General features: G+C 46.4%; 1 protein-coding gene across 1 annotated transcript in view; it reads right to left on the minus strand.

The window, feature by feature from the left end:
• Positions 1-17,931, minus strand: part of LOC124023598 (BTB/POZ domain-containing protein KCTD19-like) — a 32,064-nt gene extending 14,133 nt beyond the window's left edge. Inside the window, exons 1-5 of the mRNA XM_046337980.1 lie at positions 17,922-17,931; positions 17,507-17,695; positions 12,656-12,778; positions 2,306-2,531; positions 163-305 (exon numbers count right to left, since the gene is read on the minus strand). Coding sequence (XP_046193936.1) covers positions 163-305; positions 2,306-2,531; positions 12,656-12,778; positions 17,507-17,695; positions 17,922-17,931 — 691 coding nt within the window. The remainder of the gene's footprint in view (positions 1-162; positions 306-2,305; positions 2,532-12,655; positions 12,779-17,506; positions 17,696-17,921) is intronic.
• Positions 17,932-20,543: the final 2,612 nt, after the last annotated feature.

The raw sequence follows: 20,543 nt of genomic DNA on the forward strand, positions 1-20,543 counted from the left end.
TACCTCACTTGCTTTGGCAATGTTAACACGTGTGTGTGTGTGTGTGTGTGTGTGTGTGTGTGTGTGTGTGTGTGTGTGTGTGTGTGTGTGTGTGTGTGTGTGTGTGTGTGTGTGTGTGTGTGTGTGTGTGTGTGTGTGTGTGTGTGTGTGTGTGTTCCTCACTGCCTCTGGTCCTGTGTAGGAACTCCCACAGTGCATCTCTGAAGGTGTGGTAGGCCTCATCCTGCCTGTCCAGGTACTCACACAACCCCGGCAGCTCACACTGCCTCTCTGTCAGCGGGACACGACTCGTCCCTAACCAGTTCCTGCAACATCCCCCAATGGGAATGACAGTTTTAGGGTCTGTTCACACTGCTCACCGCAACAACAAACAAAACACTACGTCAGAAAGGAAGCCGTTTCATTGGTTGTAAGCTGTGCAAGGTTGCAATTGAACCAATGAAAAGGCTTTTCCCAGTGTGACTGGCCCGTTATGAGGAGCATGAACATTAAATCCACGTTAGATAACGACACAACGCTGCTGTTCACCGTCTCTCCAGCAGCTACAGTCACGTCAGTCACTGAATTACATTATGATCACCACTAGAATAGGGCCAGGTGTTTTACCGGACCACTAGAGTAGGGCCAGGAGTGTTACCGGACCACTGGAGTAGGGCCAGGAGTGTTACCGGACCACTGGAGTAGGGCCAGGAGTTTTACCGGACCACTAGAATAGGGCCAGGAGTTTTACCGGACCACTAGAGTAGGGCCAGGAGTGTTACCGGACCACTGGAGTAGGGCCAGGAGTGTTACCGGACCACTGGAGTAGGGCCAGGAGTTTTACCGGACCACTAGAATAGGGCCAGGAGTTTTACCGGACCACTGGAGTAGGGCCAGGAGTGTTACCGGACCACTGGAGTAGGGCCAGGAGTTTTACCGGACCACTGGAATAGGGCCGGGAGTTTTACCGGACCTCTAGAATAGGGCCAGGAGTTTTACCGGACCACTGGAATAGGGCCAGGAGTTTTACCGGACCTCTAGAATAGGGCCAGGAGTTTTACCGGATCACTGGAATAGGGCCAGGAGTTTTACCGGACCTCTAGAATAGGGCCAGGAGTTTTACCGGACCACTGGAATAGGGCCAGGAGTTTTAATGGACCACTGGAATAGGGCCAGGAGTTTTACCGGACCTCTAGAATAGGGCCAGGGGTTTTACCGGACCACTGGAATAGGGCCAGGAGTTTTACCGGACCTCTAGAATAGGGCCAGGGGTTTTACTGGACCACTGGAATAGGGCCAGGAGTTTTACCGGACCACTGGAATAGGGCCAGGAGTTTTACCGGACCACTGGAATAGGGCCAGGAGTTTTACCGGACCTCTAGAATAGGGCCAGGAGTTTTACCGGACCTCTAGAATAGGGCCAGGAGTTTTACCGGACCACTGGAATAGGGCCAGGAGTTTTACCGGACCACTGGAATAGGGCCAGGGGTTTTACCGGACCACTGGAATAGGGCCAGGAGTTTTACCGGACCTCTAGAATAGGGCCAGGGGTTTTACTGGACCACTGGAATAGGGCCAGGAGTTTTACCGAACCACTGGAATAGGTCCTAGTTTCCTAGTCAGTAGGTATAGACGACTACAGGGGCCCAGAGTGTTTCCTAGTCAGTAGGTATAGACAACAGGGGCCCAGAGTGTTTCCTAGTCAGTAGGTATAGACGACAACAGGGGCCCAGAATGTTTCCTAGTCAGTAGGTATAGACAACAGGGGCCCAGAGTGTTTCCTAGTCAGTAGGTATAGACGACAACAGGGGCCCCAGAGTGTTTCCTAGTCAGTAGGTATAGACAACAGGGGCCCCAGAGTGTTTCCTAGTCAGTAGGTATAGACAACAGGGGCCCCAGAGTGTTTCCTAGTCAGTAGGTACAGACTACAACAGGGGCCCCAGAGTGTTTCCTAGTCAGTAGTTATAGACGACAACAGGGGCCCAGAGTGTTTCCTAGTCAGTAGGTATAGACGACAGGGGCCCAGAGTGTTTCCTAGTCAGTAGGTATAGACAACAGGGCCCAAGAGTGTTTCCTAGTCAGTAGGTATAGACGACAACAGGGGCCCCAGAGTGTTTCCTAGTCAGTAGGTATAGACAACAGGGGCCCCAGAGTGTTTCCTAGTCAGTAGGTATAGACGACAGGGGCCCAGAGTGTTTCCTAGTCAGGTCAGTAGATCAGGAGACTCCTGTCTCTAATCATCACTGATAATGGAGAGACTTGTTGCTCCATATCATAATGGCCTCCTGTAGGATAAATAAAGTCTATGTGAATTGGGTGGACTTACTCCACGTGCTGGAAGACCACCCCGTTGCCAGAGAGATGCAGCCTGCTGCCCTCCACGTTACTGTCCACACAGAGCTGTCCCAGAGCCGAGTCCTGGTACCTCACCAACAGGTCAAAGGTCATAATGTACAGAGGTTGAGGGGACAACTGATGCTGCTGCTGTTGTTGCTGTTGCTTCATCTGAGGGCAGCCATCTTGAGGCTGCATGATGTCATCACCAATCAATTCTGTGGTAGGAATGACACGCTGTAGTTACTATAGACCAGAGCCCTGTTCCCTATATAGTGGTACTACTATAGACCAGAGCCCTGTTCCCTATATAGTGGTACTACTATAGACCAGAGCCCTATTCCCTATATAGTGGTACTACTATAGACCAGAGCCCTGTTCCCTATATAGTGGTACTACTATAGACCAGAGCCCTATTCCCTATATAGTGGTACTACTATAGACCAGAGCCCTATTCCCTATATAGTGGTACTACTATAGACCAGAGCCCTGTTCCCTATATAGTGGTACTACTATAGACCAGAGCCCTATTCCCTATATAGTGGTACTACTATAGACCAGAGCCCTGTTCCCTATATAGTGGTACTACTATAGACCAGAGCCCTATTCCCTATATAGTGGTACTACTATAGACCAGAGCCCTATTCCCTATATAGTGGTACTACTATAGACCAGAGCCCTATTCCCTATATAGTGGTACTACTATAGACCAGAGCCCTGTTCCCTATATAGTGGTACTACTATAGACCAGAGCCCTGTTCCTATATAGTGGTACTACTATAGACCAGAGCCCTGTTCCCTATATAGTGGTACTACTATAGACCAGAGCCCTGTTCCCTATATAGTGGTACTACTATAGACCAGAGCCCTGTTCCCTATATAGTGGTACTACTATAGACCAGAGCCCTGTTCCCTATATAGTGGTACTACTATAGACCAGAGCCCTGTTCCCTATATAGTGGTACTACTATAGACCAGAGCCCTGTTCCCTATATAGTGGTACTACTATAGACCAGAGCCCTGTTCCCTATATAGTGGTACTACTATAGACCAGAGCCCTATTCCCTATATAGTACACTACTATAGACCAGGGCCCTATTCCCTATATAGTGGTACTACTATAGACCAGAGCCCTGTTCCCTATATAGTGGTACTACTATAGACCAGAGCCCTGTTCCCTATATAGTGGTACTACTATAGATCAGAGCCCTGTTCCCTATATAGTGGTACTACTATAGACCAGAGCCCTATTCCCTATATAGTGGTACTACTATAGACCAGAGCCCTGTTCCCTATATAGTGGTACTACTATAGACCAGAGCCCTATTCCCTATATAGTGGTACTACTATAGACCAGAGCCCTATTCCCTATATAGTGGTACTACTATAGACCAGAGCCCTATTCCCTATATAGTGGTACTACTATAGACCAGAGCCCTGTTCCTATATAGTGGTACTACTATAGACCAGAGCCCTGTTCCCTATATAGTGGTACTACTATAGACCAGAGCCCTGTTCCCTATATAGTGGTACTACTATAGACCAGAGCCCTGTTCCCTATGTAGTGGTACTACTATAGACCAGAGCCCTATTCCCTATATAGTGGTACTACTATAGACCAGAGCCCTGTTCCCTATATAGTGGTACTACTATAGACCAGAGCCCTGTTCCCTATATAGTACACTACTATAGACCAGAGCCCTATTCCCTATATAGTGGTACTACTATAGACCAGAGCCCTATTCCCTATATAGTGGTACTACTATAGACCAGAGCCCTGTTCCCTATATAGTGGTACTACTATAGACCAGAGCCCTATTCCCTATATAGTGGTACTACTATAGACCAGAGCCCTGTTCCCTATATAGTGGTACTACTATAGACCAGAGACCTATTCCCTATATAGTGGTACTACTATAGACCAGAGCCCTGTTCCCTATATAGTGGTACTACTATAGACCAGAGCCCTATTCCCTATATAGTGGTACTACTATAGACCAGAGCCCTGTTCCCTATATAGTGGTACTACTATAGACCAGAGCCCTATTCCCTATATAGTGGTACTACTATAGACCAGAGCCCTATTCCCTATAGTGCACTACTATAGACCAGAGCCCTATTCCCTATATAGTGGTACTACTATAGACCAGAGCCCTGTTCCCTATATAGTGGTACTACTATAGACCAGAGCCCTGTTCCCTATATAGTGGTACTACTATAGACCAGAGCCCCATTCCCTATATAGTGGTACTACTATAGACCAGAGCCCTATTCCCTATATAGTGGTACTACTATAGACCAGAGCCCTATTCCCTATATAGTGGTACTACTATAGACCAGAGCCCTATTCCCTATATAGTGGTACTACTATAGACCAGAGCCCTGTTCCCTATATAGTGGTACTACTATAGACCAGAGCCCTATTCCCTATATAGTGGTACTACTATAGACCAGAGCCCTATTCCCTATATAGTGGTACTACTATAGACCAGAGCCCTATTCCCTATATAGTGGTACTACTATAGACCAGAGCCCTATTCCCTATATAGTGGTACTACTATAGACCAGAGCCCTGTTCCCTATATAGTGGTACTACTATAGACCAGAGCCCTGTTCCCTATATAGTGGTACTACTATAGACCAGAGCCCTGTTCCCTATATAGTGGTACTACTATAGACCAGAGCCCTGTTCCCTATATAGTGGTACTACTATAGACCAGAGCCCTGTTCCCTATATAGTGGTACTACTATAGACCAGAGCCCTGTTCCCTATATAGTGGTACTACTATAGACCAGAGCCCTGTTCCCTATATAGTGGTACTACTATAGACCAGAGCCCTGTTCCCTATATAGTGGTACTACTATAGACCAGAGCCCTGTTCCCTATATAGTGGTACTACTATAGACCAGAGCCCTATTCCCTATATAGTACACTACTATAGACCAGGGCCCTATTCCCTATATAGTGGTACTACTATAGACCAGAGCCCTGTTCCCTATATAGTGGTACTACTATAGACCAGAGCCCTGTTCCCTATATAGTGGTACTACTATAGATCAGAGCCCTGTTCCCTATATAGTGGTACTACTATAGACCAGAGCCCTATTCCCTATATAGTGGTACTACTATAGACCAGAGCCCTGTTCCCTATATAGTGGTACTACTATAGACCAGAGCCCTATTCCCTATATAGTGGTACTACTATAGACCAGAGCCCTATTCCCTATATAGTGGTACTACTATAGACCAGAGCCCTATTCCCTATATAGTGGTACTACTATAGACCAGAGCCCTGTTCCCTATATAGTGGTACTACTATAGACCAGAGCCCTGTTCCCTATATAGTGGTACTACTATAGACCAGAGCCCTGTTCCCTATATAGTGGTACTACTATAGACCAGAGCCCTGTTCCCTATGTAGTGGTACTACTATAGACCAGAGCCCTATTCCCTATATAGTGGTACTACTATAGACCAGAGCCCTGTTCCCTATATAGTGGTACTACTATAGACCAGAGCCCTGTTCCCTATATAGTACACTACTATAGACCAGAGCCCTATTCCCTATATAGTGGTACTACTATAGACCAGAGCCCTATTCCCTATATAGTGGTACTACTATAGACCAGAGCCCTGTTCCCTATATAGTGGTACTACTATAGACCAGAGCCCTATTCCCTATATAGTGGTACTACTATAGACCAGAGCCCTGTTCCCTATATAGTGGTACTACTATAGACCAGAGACCTATTCCCTATATAGTGGTACTACTATAGACCAGAGCCCTGTTCCCTATATAGTGGTACTACTATAGACCAGAGCCCTATTCCCTATATAGTGGTACTACTATAGACCAGAGCCCTGTTCCCTATATAGTGGTACTACTATAGACCAGAGCCCTATTCCCTATATAGTGGTACTACTATAGACCAGAGCCCTATTCCCTATATAGTGCACTACTATAGACCAGAGCCCTATTCCCTATATAGTGGTACTACTATAGACCAGAGCCCTGTTCCCTATATAGTGGTACTACTATAGACCAGAGCCCTGTTCCCTATATAGTGGTACTACTATAGACCAGAGCCCCATTCCCTATATAGTGGTACTACTATAGACCAGAGCCCTATTCCCTATATAGTGGTACTACTATAGACCAGAGCCCTATTCCCTATATAGTGGTACTACTATAGACCAGAGCCCTATTCCCTATATAGTGGTACTACTATAGACCAGAGCCCTGTTCCCTATATAGTGGTACTACTATAGACCAGAGCCCTATTCCCTATATAGTGGTACTACTATAGACCAGAGCCCTATTCCCTATATAGTGGTACTACTATAGACCAGAGCCCTGTTCCCTATATAGTGGTACTGCTATAGACCAGAGCCCTATTCCCTATATAGTGGTACTACTATAGACCAGAGCCCTATTCCCTATATAGTGGTACTACTATAGACCAGAGCCCTGTTCCCTATATAGTGGTACTACTATAGACCAGAGCCCTATTCCCTATATAGTGGTACTACTATAGACCAGAGCCCTATTCCCTATATAGTGGTACTACTATAGACCAGAGCCCTGTTCCCTATATAGTGGTACTACTATAGACCAGAGCCCTATTCCCTATATAGTGGTACTACTATAGACCAGAGCCCTGTTCCCTATATAGTGGTACTACTATAGACCAGAGCCCTATTCCCTATATAGTGGTACTACTATAGACCAGAGCCCTGTTCCCTATATAGTGGTACTACTATAGACCAGAGCCCTGTTCCCTATATAGTGGTACTGCTATAGACCAGAGCCCTATTCCCTATATAGTGGTACTACTATAGACCAGAGCCCTGTTCCCTATATAGTGGTCCTACTATAGACCAGAGCCCTGTTCCCTATATAGTGGTACTACTATAGACCAGAGCCCTATTCCCTATATAGTGGTACTACTATAGACCAGAGCCCTGTTCCCTATATAGTGGTACTACTATAGACCAGAGCCCTATTCCCTATATAGTGGTACTACTATAGACCAGAGCCCTGTTCCCTATATAGTGGTACTACTATAGACCAGAGCCCTGTTCCCTATATAGTGGTACTACTATAGACCAGAGCCCTATTCCCTATATAGTGGTACTACTATAGACCAGAGCCCTGTTCCCTATATAGTGGTACTACTATAGACCAGAGCCCTGTTCCCTATATAGTGGTACTACTATAGACCAGAGCCCTGTTCCCTATATAGTGGTACTACTATAGACCAGAGCCCTGTTCCCTATATAGTGGTACTACTATAGACCAGAGCCCTGTTCCCTATATAGTGGTACTACTATAGACCAGAGCCCTATTCCCTATATAGTGGTACTACTATAGACCAGAGCCCTGTTCCCTATATAGTGGTACTACTATAGACCAGAGCCCTGTTCCCTATATAGTGGTACTACTATAGACCAGAGCCCTATCCCCTATATAGTGGTACTACTATAGACCAGAGCCCTATTCCCTATATAGTGGTACTACTATAGACCAGAGCCCTGTTCCCTATATAGTGGTACTACTATAGACCAGAGCCCTATTCCCTATATAGTGGTACTACTATAGACCAGAGCCCTGTTCCCTATATAGTGGTACTACTATAGACCAGAGCCCTGTTCCCTATATAGTGGTACTACTATAGACCAGAGCCCTGTTCCCTATATAGTGGTACTACTATAGACCAGAGCCCTGTTCCCTATATAGTGGTACTACTATAGACCAGAGCCCTGTTCCCTATATAGTGGTACTACTATAGACCAGAGCCCTATTCCCTATATAGTGGTACTACTATAGACCAGAGCCCTGTTCCCTATATAGTGGTACTACTATAGACCAGAGCCCTATTCCCTATATAGTGGTACTACTATAGACCAGAGCCCTGTTCCCTATATAGTGGTACTACTATAGACCAGAGCCCTGTTCCCTATATAGTGGTACTACTATAGACCAGAGCCCTATTCCCTATATAGTGGTACTACTATAGACCAGAGCCCTATTCCCTATATAGTGGTACTACTATAGACCAGAGCCCTATTCCCTATATAGTGGTACTACTATAGACCAGAGCCCTGTTCCCTATATAGTGGTACTACTATAGACCAGAGCCCTGTTCCCTATATAGTGGTACTACTATAGACCAGAGCCCTATTCCCTATATAGTGGTACTACTATAGACCAGAGCCCTGTTCCCTATATAGTGGTACTACTATAGACCAGAGCCCTGTTCCCTATATAGTGGTACTACTATAGACCAGGGCCCTATTCCCTATATAGTGGTACTACTATAGACCAGGGCCCTGTTCCCTATATAGTGGTACTACTATAGACCAGAGCCCTGTTCCCTATATAGTGGTACTACTATAGACCAGAGCCCTATATAGTGGTACTACTATAGACCAGAGCCCTGTTCCCTATATAGTGGTACTACTATAGACCAGAGCCCTATTCCCTATATAGTGGTACTACTATAGACCAGAGCACTATATAGTGGTACTACTATAGACCAGAGCCCTGTTCCCTATATAGTGGTACTACTATAGACCAGAGCCCTGTTCCCTATATAGTGGTACTACTATAGACCAGGGCCCTATTCCCTATATAGTGGTACTACTATAGACCAGGGCCCTGTTCCCTATATAGTGGTACTACTATAGACCAGAGCCCTGTTCCCTATATAGTGGTACTACTATAGACCAGAGCCCTATATAGTGGTACTACTATAGACCAGAGCCCTATTCCCTATATAGTGGTACTACTATAGACCAGAACCCTATTCCCTATATAGTGGTACTACTATAGACCAGAGCCCTATTCCCTATATAGTGGTACTACTATAGACCAGAGCCCTATTCCCTATATAGTGGTACTACTATAGACCAGGGCCCTATTCCCTATATAGTGTTACTACTATAGACCAGAGCCCTATTCCCTATATAGTGGTACTACTATAGACCAGAGCCCTATTCCCTATATAGTGGTACTACTATAGACCAGAGCCCTATTCCCTATATAGTGGTACTACTATAGACCAGAGCCCTGTTCCCTATATAGTGGTACTACTATAGACCAGAGCCCTGTTCCCTATATAGTGGTACTACTATAGACCAGAGCCCTATTCCCTATATAGTGGTACTACTATAGACCAGAGCCCTATTCCCTATATAGTGGTACTACTATAGACCAGAGCCCTATTCCCTATATAGTGGTACTACTATAGACCAGAGCCCTGTTCCCTATATAGTGGTACTACTATAGACCAGAGCCCTGTTCCCTATATAGTGGTACTACTATAGACCAGAGCCCTATTCCCTATATAGTGGTACTACTATAGACCAGAGCCCTGTTCCCTATATAGTGGTACTACTATAGACCAGAGCCCTGTTCCCTATATAGTGGTACTACTATAGACCAGGGCCCTATTCCCTATATAGTGGTACTACTATAGACCAGGGCCCTGTTCCCTATATAGTGGTACTACTATAGACCAGAGCCCTGTTCCCTATATAGTGGTACTACTATAGACCAGAGCCCTATATAGTGGTACTACTATAGACCAGAGCCCTGTTCCCTATATAGTGGTACTACTATAGACCAGAGCCCTATTCCCTATATAGTGGTACTACTATAGACCAGAGCCCTATATAGTGGTACTACTATAGACCAGAGCCCTGTTCCCTATATAGTGGTACTACTATAGACCAGAGCCCTGTTCCCTATATAGTGGTACTACTATAGACCAGGGCCCTATTCCCTATATAGTGGTACTACTATAGACCAGGGCCCTGTTCCCTATATAGTGGTACTACTATAGACCAGAGCCCTGTTCCCTATATAGTGGTACTACTATAGACCAGAGCCCTATATAGTGGTACTACTATAGACCAGAGCCCTATTCCCTATATAGTGGTACTACTATAGACCAGAACCCTATTCCCTATATAGTGGTACTACTATAGACCAGAGCCCTATTCCCTATATAGTGGTACTACTATAGACCAGAGCCCTATTCCCTATATAGTGGTACTACTATAGACCAGGGCCCTATTCCCTATATAGTGTTACTACTATAGACCAGAGCCCTATTCCCTATATAGTGGTACTACTATAGACCAGAGCCCTATTCCCTATATAGTGGTACTACTATAGACCAGAGCCCTATTCCCTATATAGTGGTACTACTATAGACCAGAGCCCTATTCCCTATATAGTGTTACTACTATAGACCAGAGCCTTGTTCCCTATATAGTGGTACTACTATAGACCAGAGCCCTATTCCCTATATAGTGGTACGACTATAGACCAGAGCCCTATTCCCTATATAGTGGTACTACTATAGACCAGGGCCCTATTCCCTATATAGTGGTACTACTATAGACCAGAGCCCTATTCCCTATATAGTGGTACTACTATAGACCAGAGCCCTATTCCCTATATAGTGGTACTACTATAGACCAGAGCCCTATTCCCTATATAGTGGTACTACTATAGACCAGAGCCCTATTCCCTATATAGTGGTACTACTATAGACCAGAGCCCTATTCCCTATATAGTGGTACTACTATAGACCAGAGCCCTATATAGTGGTACTACTATAGACCAGAGCCCTGTTCCCTATATAGTGGTACTACTATAGACCAGAGCCCTATTCCCTATATAGTGGTACTACTATAGACCAGAGCCCTATATAGTGGTACTACTATAGACCAGAGCCCTGTTCCCTATATAGTGGTACTACTATAGACCAGAGCCCTGTTCCCTATATAGTGGTACTACTATAGACCAGGGCCCTATTCCCTATATAGTGGTACTACTATAGACCAGGGCCCTGTTCCCTATATAGTGGTACTACTATAGACCAGAGCCCTGTTCCCTATATAGTGGTACTACTATAGACCAGAGCCCTATATAGTGGTACTACTATAGACCAGAGCCCTATTCCCTATATAGTGGTACTACTATAGACCAGAACCCTATTCCCTATATAGTGGTACTACTATAGACCAGAGCCCTATTCCCTATATAGTGGTACTACTATAGACCAGAGCCCTATTCCCTATATAGTGGTACTACTATAGACCAGGGCCCTATTCCCTATATAGTGTTACTACTATAGACCAGAGCCCTATTCCCTATATAGTGGTACTACTATAGACCAGAGCCCTATTCCCTATATAGTGGTACTACTATAGACCAGAGCCCTATTCCCTATATAGTGGTACTACTATAGACCAGAGCCCTATTCCCTATATAGTGTTACTACTATAGACCAGAGCCTTGTTCCCTATATAGTGGTACTACTATAGACCAGAGCCCTATTCCCTATATAGTGGTACGACTATAGACCAGAGCCCTATTCCCTATATAGTGGTACTACTATAGACCAGGGCCCTATTCCCTATATAGTGGTACTACTATAGACCAGAGCCCTATTCCCTATATAGTGGTACTACTATAGACCAGAGCCCTATTCCCTATATAGTGGTACTACTATAGACCAGAGCCCTATTCCCTATATAGTGGTACTACTATAGACCAGAGCCCTATTCCCTATATAGTGGTACTACTATAGACCAGAGCCCTATTCCCTATATAGTGGTACTACTATAGACCAGAGCCCTATTCCCTATATAGTGGTACTACTATAGACCAGAGCCCTATTCCCTATATAGTGGTACTACTATAGACCAGAGCCCTATTCCCTATATAGTGGTACTACTATAGACCAGAGCCCTATTCCCTATATAGTGGTACTACTATAGACCAGAGCCCTATATAGTGGTACTACTATAGACCAGAGCCCTATTCCCTATATAGTGGTACTACTATAGACCAGAGCCCTATTCCCTATATAGTGGTACTACTATAGACCAGAGCCCTATTCCCTATATAGTGGTACTACTATAGACCAGAGCCCTATTCCCTATATAGTGGTACTACTATAGACCAGAGCCCTATTCCCTATATAGTGGTACTACTATAGACCAGAGCCCTATTCCCTATATAGTGGTACTACTATAGACCAGAGCCCTATTCCCTATATAGTGGTACTACTATAGACCAGAGCCCTATTCCCTAGAGATATATAGTGGTACTAATATAGACCAGAGCCCTATTCCCTATATAGTACACTACTATAGACCAGAGCCCTATTCCCTATATAGGACACTACTATAGACCAGAGCCCTGTTCCCTATATAGTGGTACTACTATAGACCAGCGCCCTATTCCCTATATAGTGGTACTACTATAGACCAGAGCCCTATTCCCTATATAGTGGTACTACTATAGACCAGAGCCCTATTCCCTACCGGGTCGTTTCTGTAACTCTTCCAGGAAGTCTGTCATGCCAGCGGCTCCGGCCTCCTGGTTCAACCTGTCATGATCACTGAAGTCCTCTGGCAGGAAGATGTTTCCGGTCTGAAGGTAATTAGCTGAACAGAACACAGACACATGGCTCTCATCACCTGTTAGGAGATGCTGCTGCTTCACATCCGCAGAGATACACACGGAAATACATTCAAACACGCCACACACACGCATGCACGCAAGCAAACACACTTACAGAAACACGCTTATTTTGACAGATGCATCAACGGAATCATCCTGACTAACACAATGACAGGAATCATCACAGAGATACTAGATAGGGTCCTTCCTGTAGCTACTAGAGATAATACTGATCCTTACTGTAGCTACTAGAGATAATACTGATCCTTACTGTAGCTACTAGAGATAATACCAGAGGGTAATACTGATCCTCACTGTAGCTACTAGAGATAATACTGTTCCTTACTGTAGCTACTAGAGATAATACTGTTCCTTACTGTAGCTACTAGAGATAATACTGTTCCTTACTGTAGCTACTAGAGATAATACTGGTCCTTACTGTAGCTACTAGAGATAATACTGATCCTTACTGTAGCTACTAGAGATAATACTGTTCCTTACTGTAGTTACTAGAGATAATACTGGTCCTTACTGTAGCTACTAGAGATAATACTGATCCTTACTGTAGCTACTAGAGATAATACCAGAGGGTAATACTGATCCTCACTGTAGCTACTAGAGATAATACTGTTCCTTACTGTAGCTACTAGAGATAATACTGTTCCTTACTGTAGCTACTAGAGATAATACTGTTCCTTACTGTAGCTACTAGAGATAATACTGGTCCTTACTGTAGCTACTAGAGATAATACTGATCCTTACTGTAGCTACTAGAGATAATACTGTTCCTTACTGTAGTTACTAGAGATAATACTGGTCCTTACTGTAGCTACTAGAGATAATACTGATCCTTACTGTAGCTACTAGAGATAATACCAGAGGGTAATACTGATCCTCACTGTAGCTACTAGAGATAATACTGTTCCTTACTGTAGCTACTAGAGATAATACTGTTCCTTACTGTAGCTACTAGAGATAATACTGTTCCTTACTGTAGCTACTAGAGATAATACTGGTCCTTACTGTAGCTACTAGAGATAATACTGATCCTTACTGTAGCTACTAGAGATAATACTGGTCCTTACTGTAGCTACTAGAGATAATACTGATCCTTACTGTAGCTACTAGAGATAATACTGATCCTTACTGTAGCTACTAGAGATAATACTGATCCTTACTGTAGCTACTAGAGATAATACTGATCCTTACTGTAGCTACTAGAGATAATACTGATCCTTACTGTAGCTACTAGAGATAATACTGATCCTTACTGTAGCTACTAGAGATAATACTGATCCTTACTGTAGCTACTAGAGATAATACTGATCCTTACTGTAGCTACTAGAGATAATACTGGTCCTTACTGTAGCTACTAGAGATAATACCAGAGGGTAATACTGATCCTTACTGTAGCTACTAGAGATAATACCAGAGGGTAATACTGGTCCTTACTGTAGCGACTAGAGATAATACCAGAGGGTAATACTGATCCTTACTGTAGCTACTAGAGATAATACTGGTCCTTCCTGTAGCTACTAGAGATAATACCAGAGGGTAATACTGGTCCTTACTGTAGCTACTAGAGATAATACTGATCCTTACTGTAGCTACTAGAGATAACACTGATCCTTACTGTAGCTACTAGAGATAATACTGATCCTTCCTGTAGCTACTAGAGATAATACTGATCCTTACTGTAGCTACTAGAGATAATACTGGTCCTTACTGTAGCTACTAGAGATAATACTGATCCTTACTGTAGCTACTAGAGATAATACTGATCCTTACTGTAGCTACTAGAGATAATACTGATCCTTACTGTAGCTACTAGAGATAATACTGGTCCTTACTGTAGCTACTAGAGATAATACTGATCCTTACTGTAGCTACTAGAGATAATACTGATCCTTACTGTAGCTACTAGAGATAATACTGATCCTTACTGTAGCTACTAGAGATAATACTGATCCTTACTGTAGCTACTAGAGATAATACCAGAGGGTAATACTGGTCCTTACTGTAGCTACTAGAGATAATACTGATCCTTACTGTAGCTACTAGAGATAATACTGATCCTTACTGTAGCTACTAGAGATAATACTGATCCTTACTGTAGCTACTAGAGATAATACTGATCCTTACTGTAGCTACTAGAGATAATACCAGAGGGTAATACTGATCCTTACTGTAGCTACTAGAGATAATACTGATCCTTACTGTAGCTACTAGAGATAATACTGTTCCTTACTGTAGCTACTAGAGATAATACTGTTCCTTACTGTAGTTACTAGAGATAATACTGGTCCTTACTGTAGCTACTAGAGATAATACTGATCCTTACTGTAGTTACTAGAGATAATACTGGTCCTTACTGTAGCTACTAGAGATAATACTGATCCTTACTGTAGCTACTAGAGATAATACTGTTCCTTACTGTAGCTACTAGAGATAATACTGTTCCTTACTGTAGCTACTAGAGATAATACTGTTCCTTACTGTAGCTACTAGAGATAATACTGACCCTTACTGTAGCTACTAGAGATAATACCAGAGGGTAATACTGATCCTTACTGTAGCTACTAGAGATAATACTGATCCTTACTGTAGTTACTAGAGATAATACTGGTCCTTACTGTAGCTACTAGAGATAATACTGATCCTTACTGTAGTTACTAGAGATAATACTGGTCCTTACTGTAGCTACTAGAGATAATACTGATCCTTACTGTAGCTACTAGAGATAATACTGTTCCTTACTGTAGCTACTAGAGATAATACTGTTCCTTACTGTAGTTACTAGAGATAATACTGTTCCTTACTGTAGCTACTAGAGATAATACTGACCCTTACTGTAGCTACTAGAGATAATACCAGAGGGTAATACTGATCCTTACTGTAGCTACTAGAGATAATACTGATCCTTACTGTAGCTACTAGAGATAATACCAGAGGGTAATACTGATCCTTACTGTAGCTACTAGAGATAATACTGATCCTTACTGTAGCTACTAGAGATAATACTGATCCTTACTGTAGCTACTAGAGATAATACTGATTCTTACTGTAGCTACTTGTGAAGATGTGAAGGCACAAGGCCACTGGAGTGGGAAACAGTAACTGAAGCTTTGAGAGGTAGGTTTGTTGGGAGTTCCTATTGAGTTGATTGGTGTTTGGTTGTAATGGGAATAGAGGCTATGTTAAGATCTCTGGATATGTTGTAAATGACTTGAGCTATATGAGCCTGAAGAGAGAAACTTGTGTTTACGGTCTATGAATGTGTGTTTTTGGTTATAATGAGGGTGTAAGAAGGGTGACTCTCTGAGGTCATTAAAGATCCCATGGCTCTTATCGTAAGAGTAGGGGTGTTAACCCCGGTGTCCTGGCTCTCTGAGGTCATTAAAGATCCCATGGCTCTTATCGTAAGAGTAGGGGTGTTAACCCCGGTGTCCTGGCTCTCTGAGGTCATTAAAGATCCCATGGCTCTTATCGTAAGAGTAGGGGTGTTAACCCCGGTGTCCTGGCTAAATTCCCAATCTGGCCCTCAAACCATCATGGTCACCTAATAATCCCCAGTTTACAATTGTCTCATTCATCCCTCCTCCTCTCCCCTGTAACTATTCCCCAGGTCGTTGCTGCAAATGAGAACATGTTCTCAGTCAACTTACCTGGTAGAATAACAGATACATAAATCATAAATAAAAGATACTTCTAGGAGTTTTCTCGATTTTGAATTTTAGTTTGATGTTGATTTCTTTGTTGGATATTTTTTTTCTTTATTTAACGAGGCAAGTCAGTTAAGACAGTAACTGGTCTAGGAACAGTGGGGTTAACTGCCTTGTTCAGGGGAACAGTGGGTTAACTGGTCTAGGAACAGTGGGTTAACTGGTCTAGGAACAGTGGGGTTAACTGCCTTGTTCAGGGGAACAGTGGGTTAACTGGTCTAGGAACAGTGGGTTAACTGGTCTAGGAACAGTGGGTTAACTGCCTTGTTCAGGGGAACAGTGGGTTAACTGGTCTAGGAACAGTGGGTTAACTGGTCTAGGAACAGTGGGGTTAACTGGTCTAGGAACAGTGGGTTAACTGGTCTAGGAACAGTGGGGTTAACTGGTCTAGGAACAGTGGGTTAACTGGTCTAGGAACAGTGGGTTAACTGGTCTAGGAACAGTGGGTTAACTGGTCTAGGAACAGTGGGTTAACTGGTCTAGGAACAGTGGGTTAACTGGTCTAGGAACAGTGGGGTTAACTGGTCTAGGAACAGTGGGTTAACTGGTCTAGGAACAGTGGGTTAACTGGTCTAGGAACAGTGGGGTTAACTGGTCTAGGAACAGTGGGTTAACTGGTCTAGGAACAGTGGGGTTAACTGGTCTAGGAACAGTGGGTTAACTGGTCTAGGAACAGTGGGTTAACTGGTCTAGGAACAGTGGGTTAACTGGTCTAGGAACAGTGGGTTAACTGGTCTAGGAACAGTGGGTTAACTGGCCTAGGAACAGTGGGTTAACTGCCTTGTTCAGGGGCAGAACGACAGATTTGTATCTTGTCAGCTCGGGGATTCGAACTTGCAACCTTTTGGAGCTGGAGTTTGAAGCAGACACCAGAACATCCGGTATGGGGTGGAACAAGGTTGAGAAGACTAGCTGCCCAGAACAGAGTGTGATGTAGATGAGTCCTCGATAGCCTATGGTCCCTAGGCCAAATAATTAAATGAAACTTACCTATGAATCTGAAGAGAGAGCTGTCACACTCGATGACGACCAGGTCGTCACACAGCCACAGCAGGTTGTGAGGCGTCACCAGGGCGGGGTACAGGCGGACCGTCTCCATGGGAACGAAGCAGTACCGCACCTCCTCGTCACCGTCGACCAGAGGAGTCCCCACCAGACCCAGGGGTACCGCGTCATGAACTACACAACAACACAGTGACATCAGGGCCTACCTGAGGACACTGGGCTGGCTATGGGGGCCTACCTGAGGACACTAGGCTGGCTATGGGGGTCTACCTGAGGACACTAGGCTGGCTATGGGGGCCTACCTGAGGACACTGGGCTGGCTATGGGGGGCCTACCTGAGGACACTAGGCTGGCTATGGGGGCCTACCTGAGGACACTGGGCTGGCTATGGAGGGCCTACCTGAGTACATTGGGCTGGCTATGGGGGCCTACCTGAGGACACTGGGCTAGCTATGGGGGGCCTACCTGAGGACACTGGGCTGGATATGGGGGCCTACCTGAGGACACTGGGCTGGCTATGGGGGCCTACCTGAGGAAACTGGGCTGGCTATGGGGGGCCTACCTGAGGACACTGGGCTGGATATGGGGGCCTACCTGAGGACACTGGGCTGACTATGGGGGCCTACCTGAGGACACTGGGCTGACTATGGGGGGCCTACCTGAGGACACTGGGCTGGCTATGGGGGGCCTACCTGAGGACACTGGGCTGGCTATGGGGGGCCTACCTGAGGACACTGGGCTGACTATGGGGGGCCTACCTGAGGACACTGGGCTGACTATTACATTTACATTTAAGTCATTTAGCAGACGCTCTTATCCAGAGCGACTTACAAATTGGGGGGCCTACCTGAGGACACTGGGCTGGCTATGGGGGGCCTACCTGAGGACACTGGGCTGACTATGGGGGCCTACCTGAGGACACTGGGCTGACTATTACATTTACATTTAAGTCATTTAGCAGACGCTCTTATCCAGAGCGACTTACAAATTGGGGGCCTACCTGAGGACACTGGGCTGGCTATGGGGGGCCTACCTGAGGACACTGGGCTGGATATGGGGGCCTACCTGAGGACACTGGGCTGACTATGGGGGCCTACCTGAGGACACTGGGCTGGCTATGGGGGCCTACCTGAGGACACTGGGCTGGCTATGGGGGGCCTACCTGAGGACACTGGGCTGACTATGGGGGCCTACCTGAGGACACTGGGCTGACTATGGGGGGCCTACCTGAGGACACTGGGCTGGCTATGGGGGCCTACCTGAGGACACTGGGCTGACTATGGGGGGCCTACCTGAGGACACTGGGCTGGCTATGGGGGGCCTACCTGAGGACACTGGGCTGGCTATGGGGGGCCTACCTGAGGACACTGGGCTGACTATGGGGGGCCTACCTGAGGACACTGGGCTGACTATGGGGGGCCTACCTGAGGACATTGGGCTGACTATGGGGGGCCTACCTGAGGACACTGGGCTGACTATGGGGGGCCTACCTGAGGACACTGGGCTGACTATGGGGGGCCTACCTGAGGACACTGGGCTGACTATGGGGGCCTACCTGAGGACACTGGGCTGACTATGGGGGGCCTACCTGAGGACACTGGGCTGACTATGGGGGGCCTACCTGAGGACACTGGGCTGACTATGGGGGCCTACCTGAGGACACTGGGCTGACTATGGGGGCCTACCTGAGGACACTGGGCTGACTATGGGGGCCTACCTGAGGACACTGGGCTGACTATGGGGGGCCTACCTGAGGACACTGGGCTGACTATGGGGGGCCTACCTGAGGACACTGGGCTGACTATGGGGGGCCTACCTGAGGACACTGGGCTGACTATGGGGGGCCTACCTGAGGACACTGGGCTGGCTATGGGGGCCTACCTGAGGACACTGGGCTGACTATGGGGGGCCTACCTGAGGACACTGGGCTGACTATTACATTTACATTTAAGTCATTTAGGACGCTCTTATCCAGAGCGACTTACAAATTGGGGGCCTACCTGAGGACACTGGGCTGGCTATGGGGGGCCTACCTGAGGACACTGGGCTGGATATGGGGGGCCTACCTGAGGACACTGGGCTGACTATGGGGGCCTACCTGAGGACACTGGGCTGGCTATGGGGGCCTACCTGAGGACACTGGGCTGGCTATGGGGGGCCTACCTGAGGACACTGGGCTGACTATGGGGGGCCTACCTGAGGACACTGGGCTGACTATGGGGGGCCTACCTGAGGACACTGGGCTGGCTATGGGGGGCCTACCTGAGGACACTGGGCTGACTATGGGGGGCCTACCTGAGGACACTGGGCTGGCTATGGGGGCCTACCTGAGGACACTGGGCTGGCTATGGGGGGCCTACCTGAGGACACTGGGCTGACTATGGGGGGCCTACCTGAGGACACTGGGCTGACTATGGGGGGCCTACCTGAGGACATTGGGCTGACTATGGGGGGCCTACCTGAGGACACTGGGCTGACTATGGGGGGCCTACCTGAGGACACTGGGCTGACTATGGGGGCCTACCTGAGGACACTGGGCTGACTATGGGGGGCCTACCTGAGGACACTGGGCTGACTATGGGGGGCCTACCTGAGGACACTGGGCTGACTATGGGGGCCTACCTGAGGACACTGGGCTGACTATGGGGGCCTACCTGAGGACACTGGGCTGACTATGGGGGCCTACCTGAGGACACTGGGCTGACTATGGGGGCCTACCTGAGGACACTGGGCTGACTATGGGGGCCTACCTGAGGACACTGGGCTGACTATGGGGGGCCTACCTGAGGACACTGGGCTGACTATGGGGGCCTACCTGAGGACACTGGGCTGACTATGGGGGCCTACCTGAGGACACTGGGCTGGCTATGGGGGGCCTACCTGAGGACACTGGGCTGACTATGGGGGGCCTACCTGAGGACATTGGGCTGGCTATGGGTTCAGGTTCTCTGGTGTTACAGATTCTGGTCTTCCAGTAGTTCAGGGTGGCTCTCTCAGTCACCTGCAGGTCTACTGGCCGGTC

The sequence above is a fragment of the Oncorhynchus gorbuscha genome, unplaced genomic scaffold (genome assembly GCF_021184085.1).
Source record: "Oncorhynchus gorbuscha isolate QuinsamMale2020 ecotype Even-year unplaced genomic scaffold, OgorEven_v1.0 Un_scaffold_1654, whole genome shotgun sequence".
Lineage (NCBI taxonomy): Eukaryota > Metazoa > Chordata > Actinopteri > Salmoniformes > Salmonidae > Oncorhynchus > Oncorhynchus gorbuscha.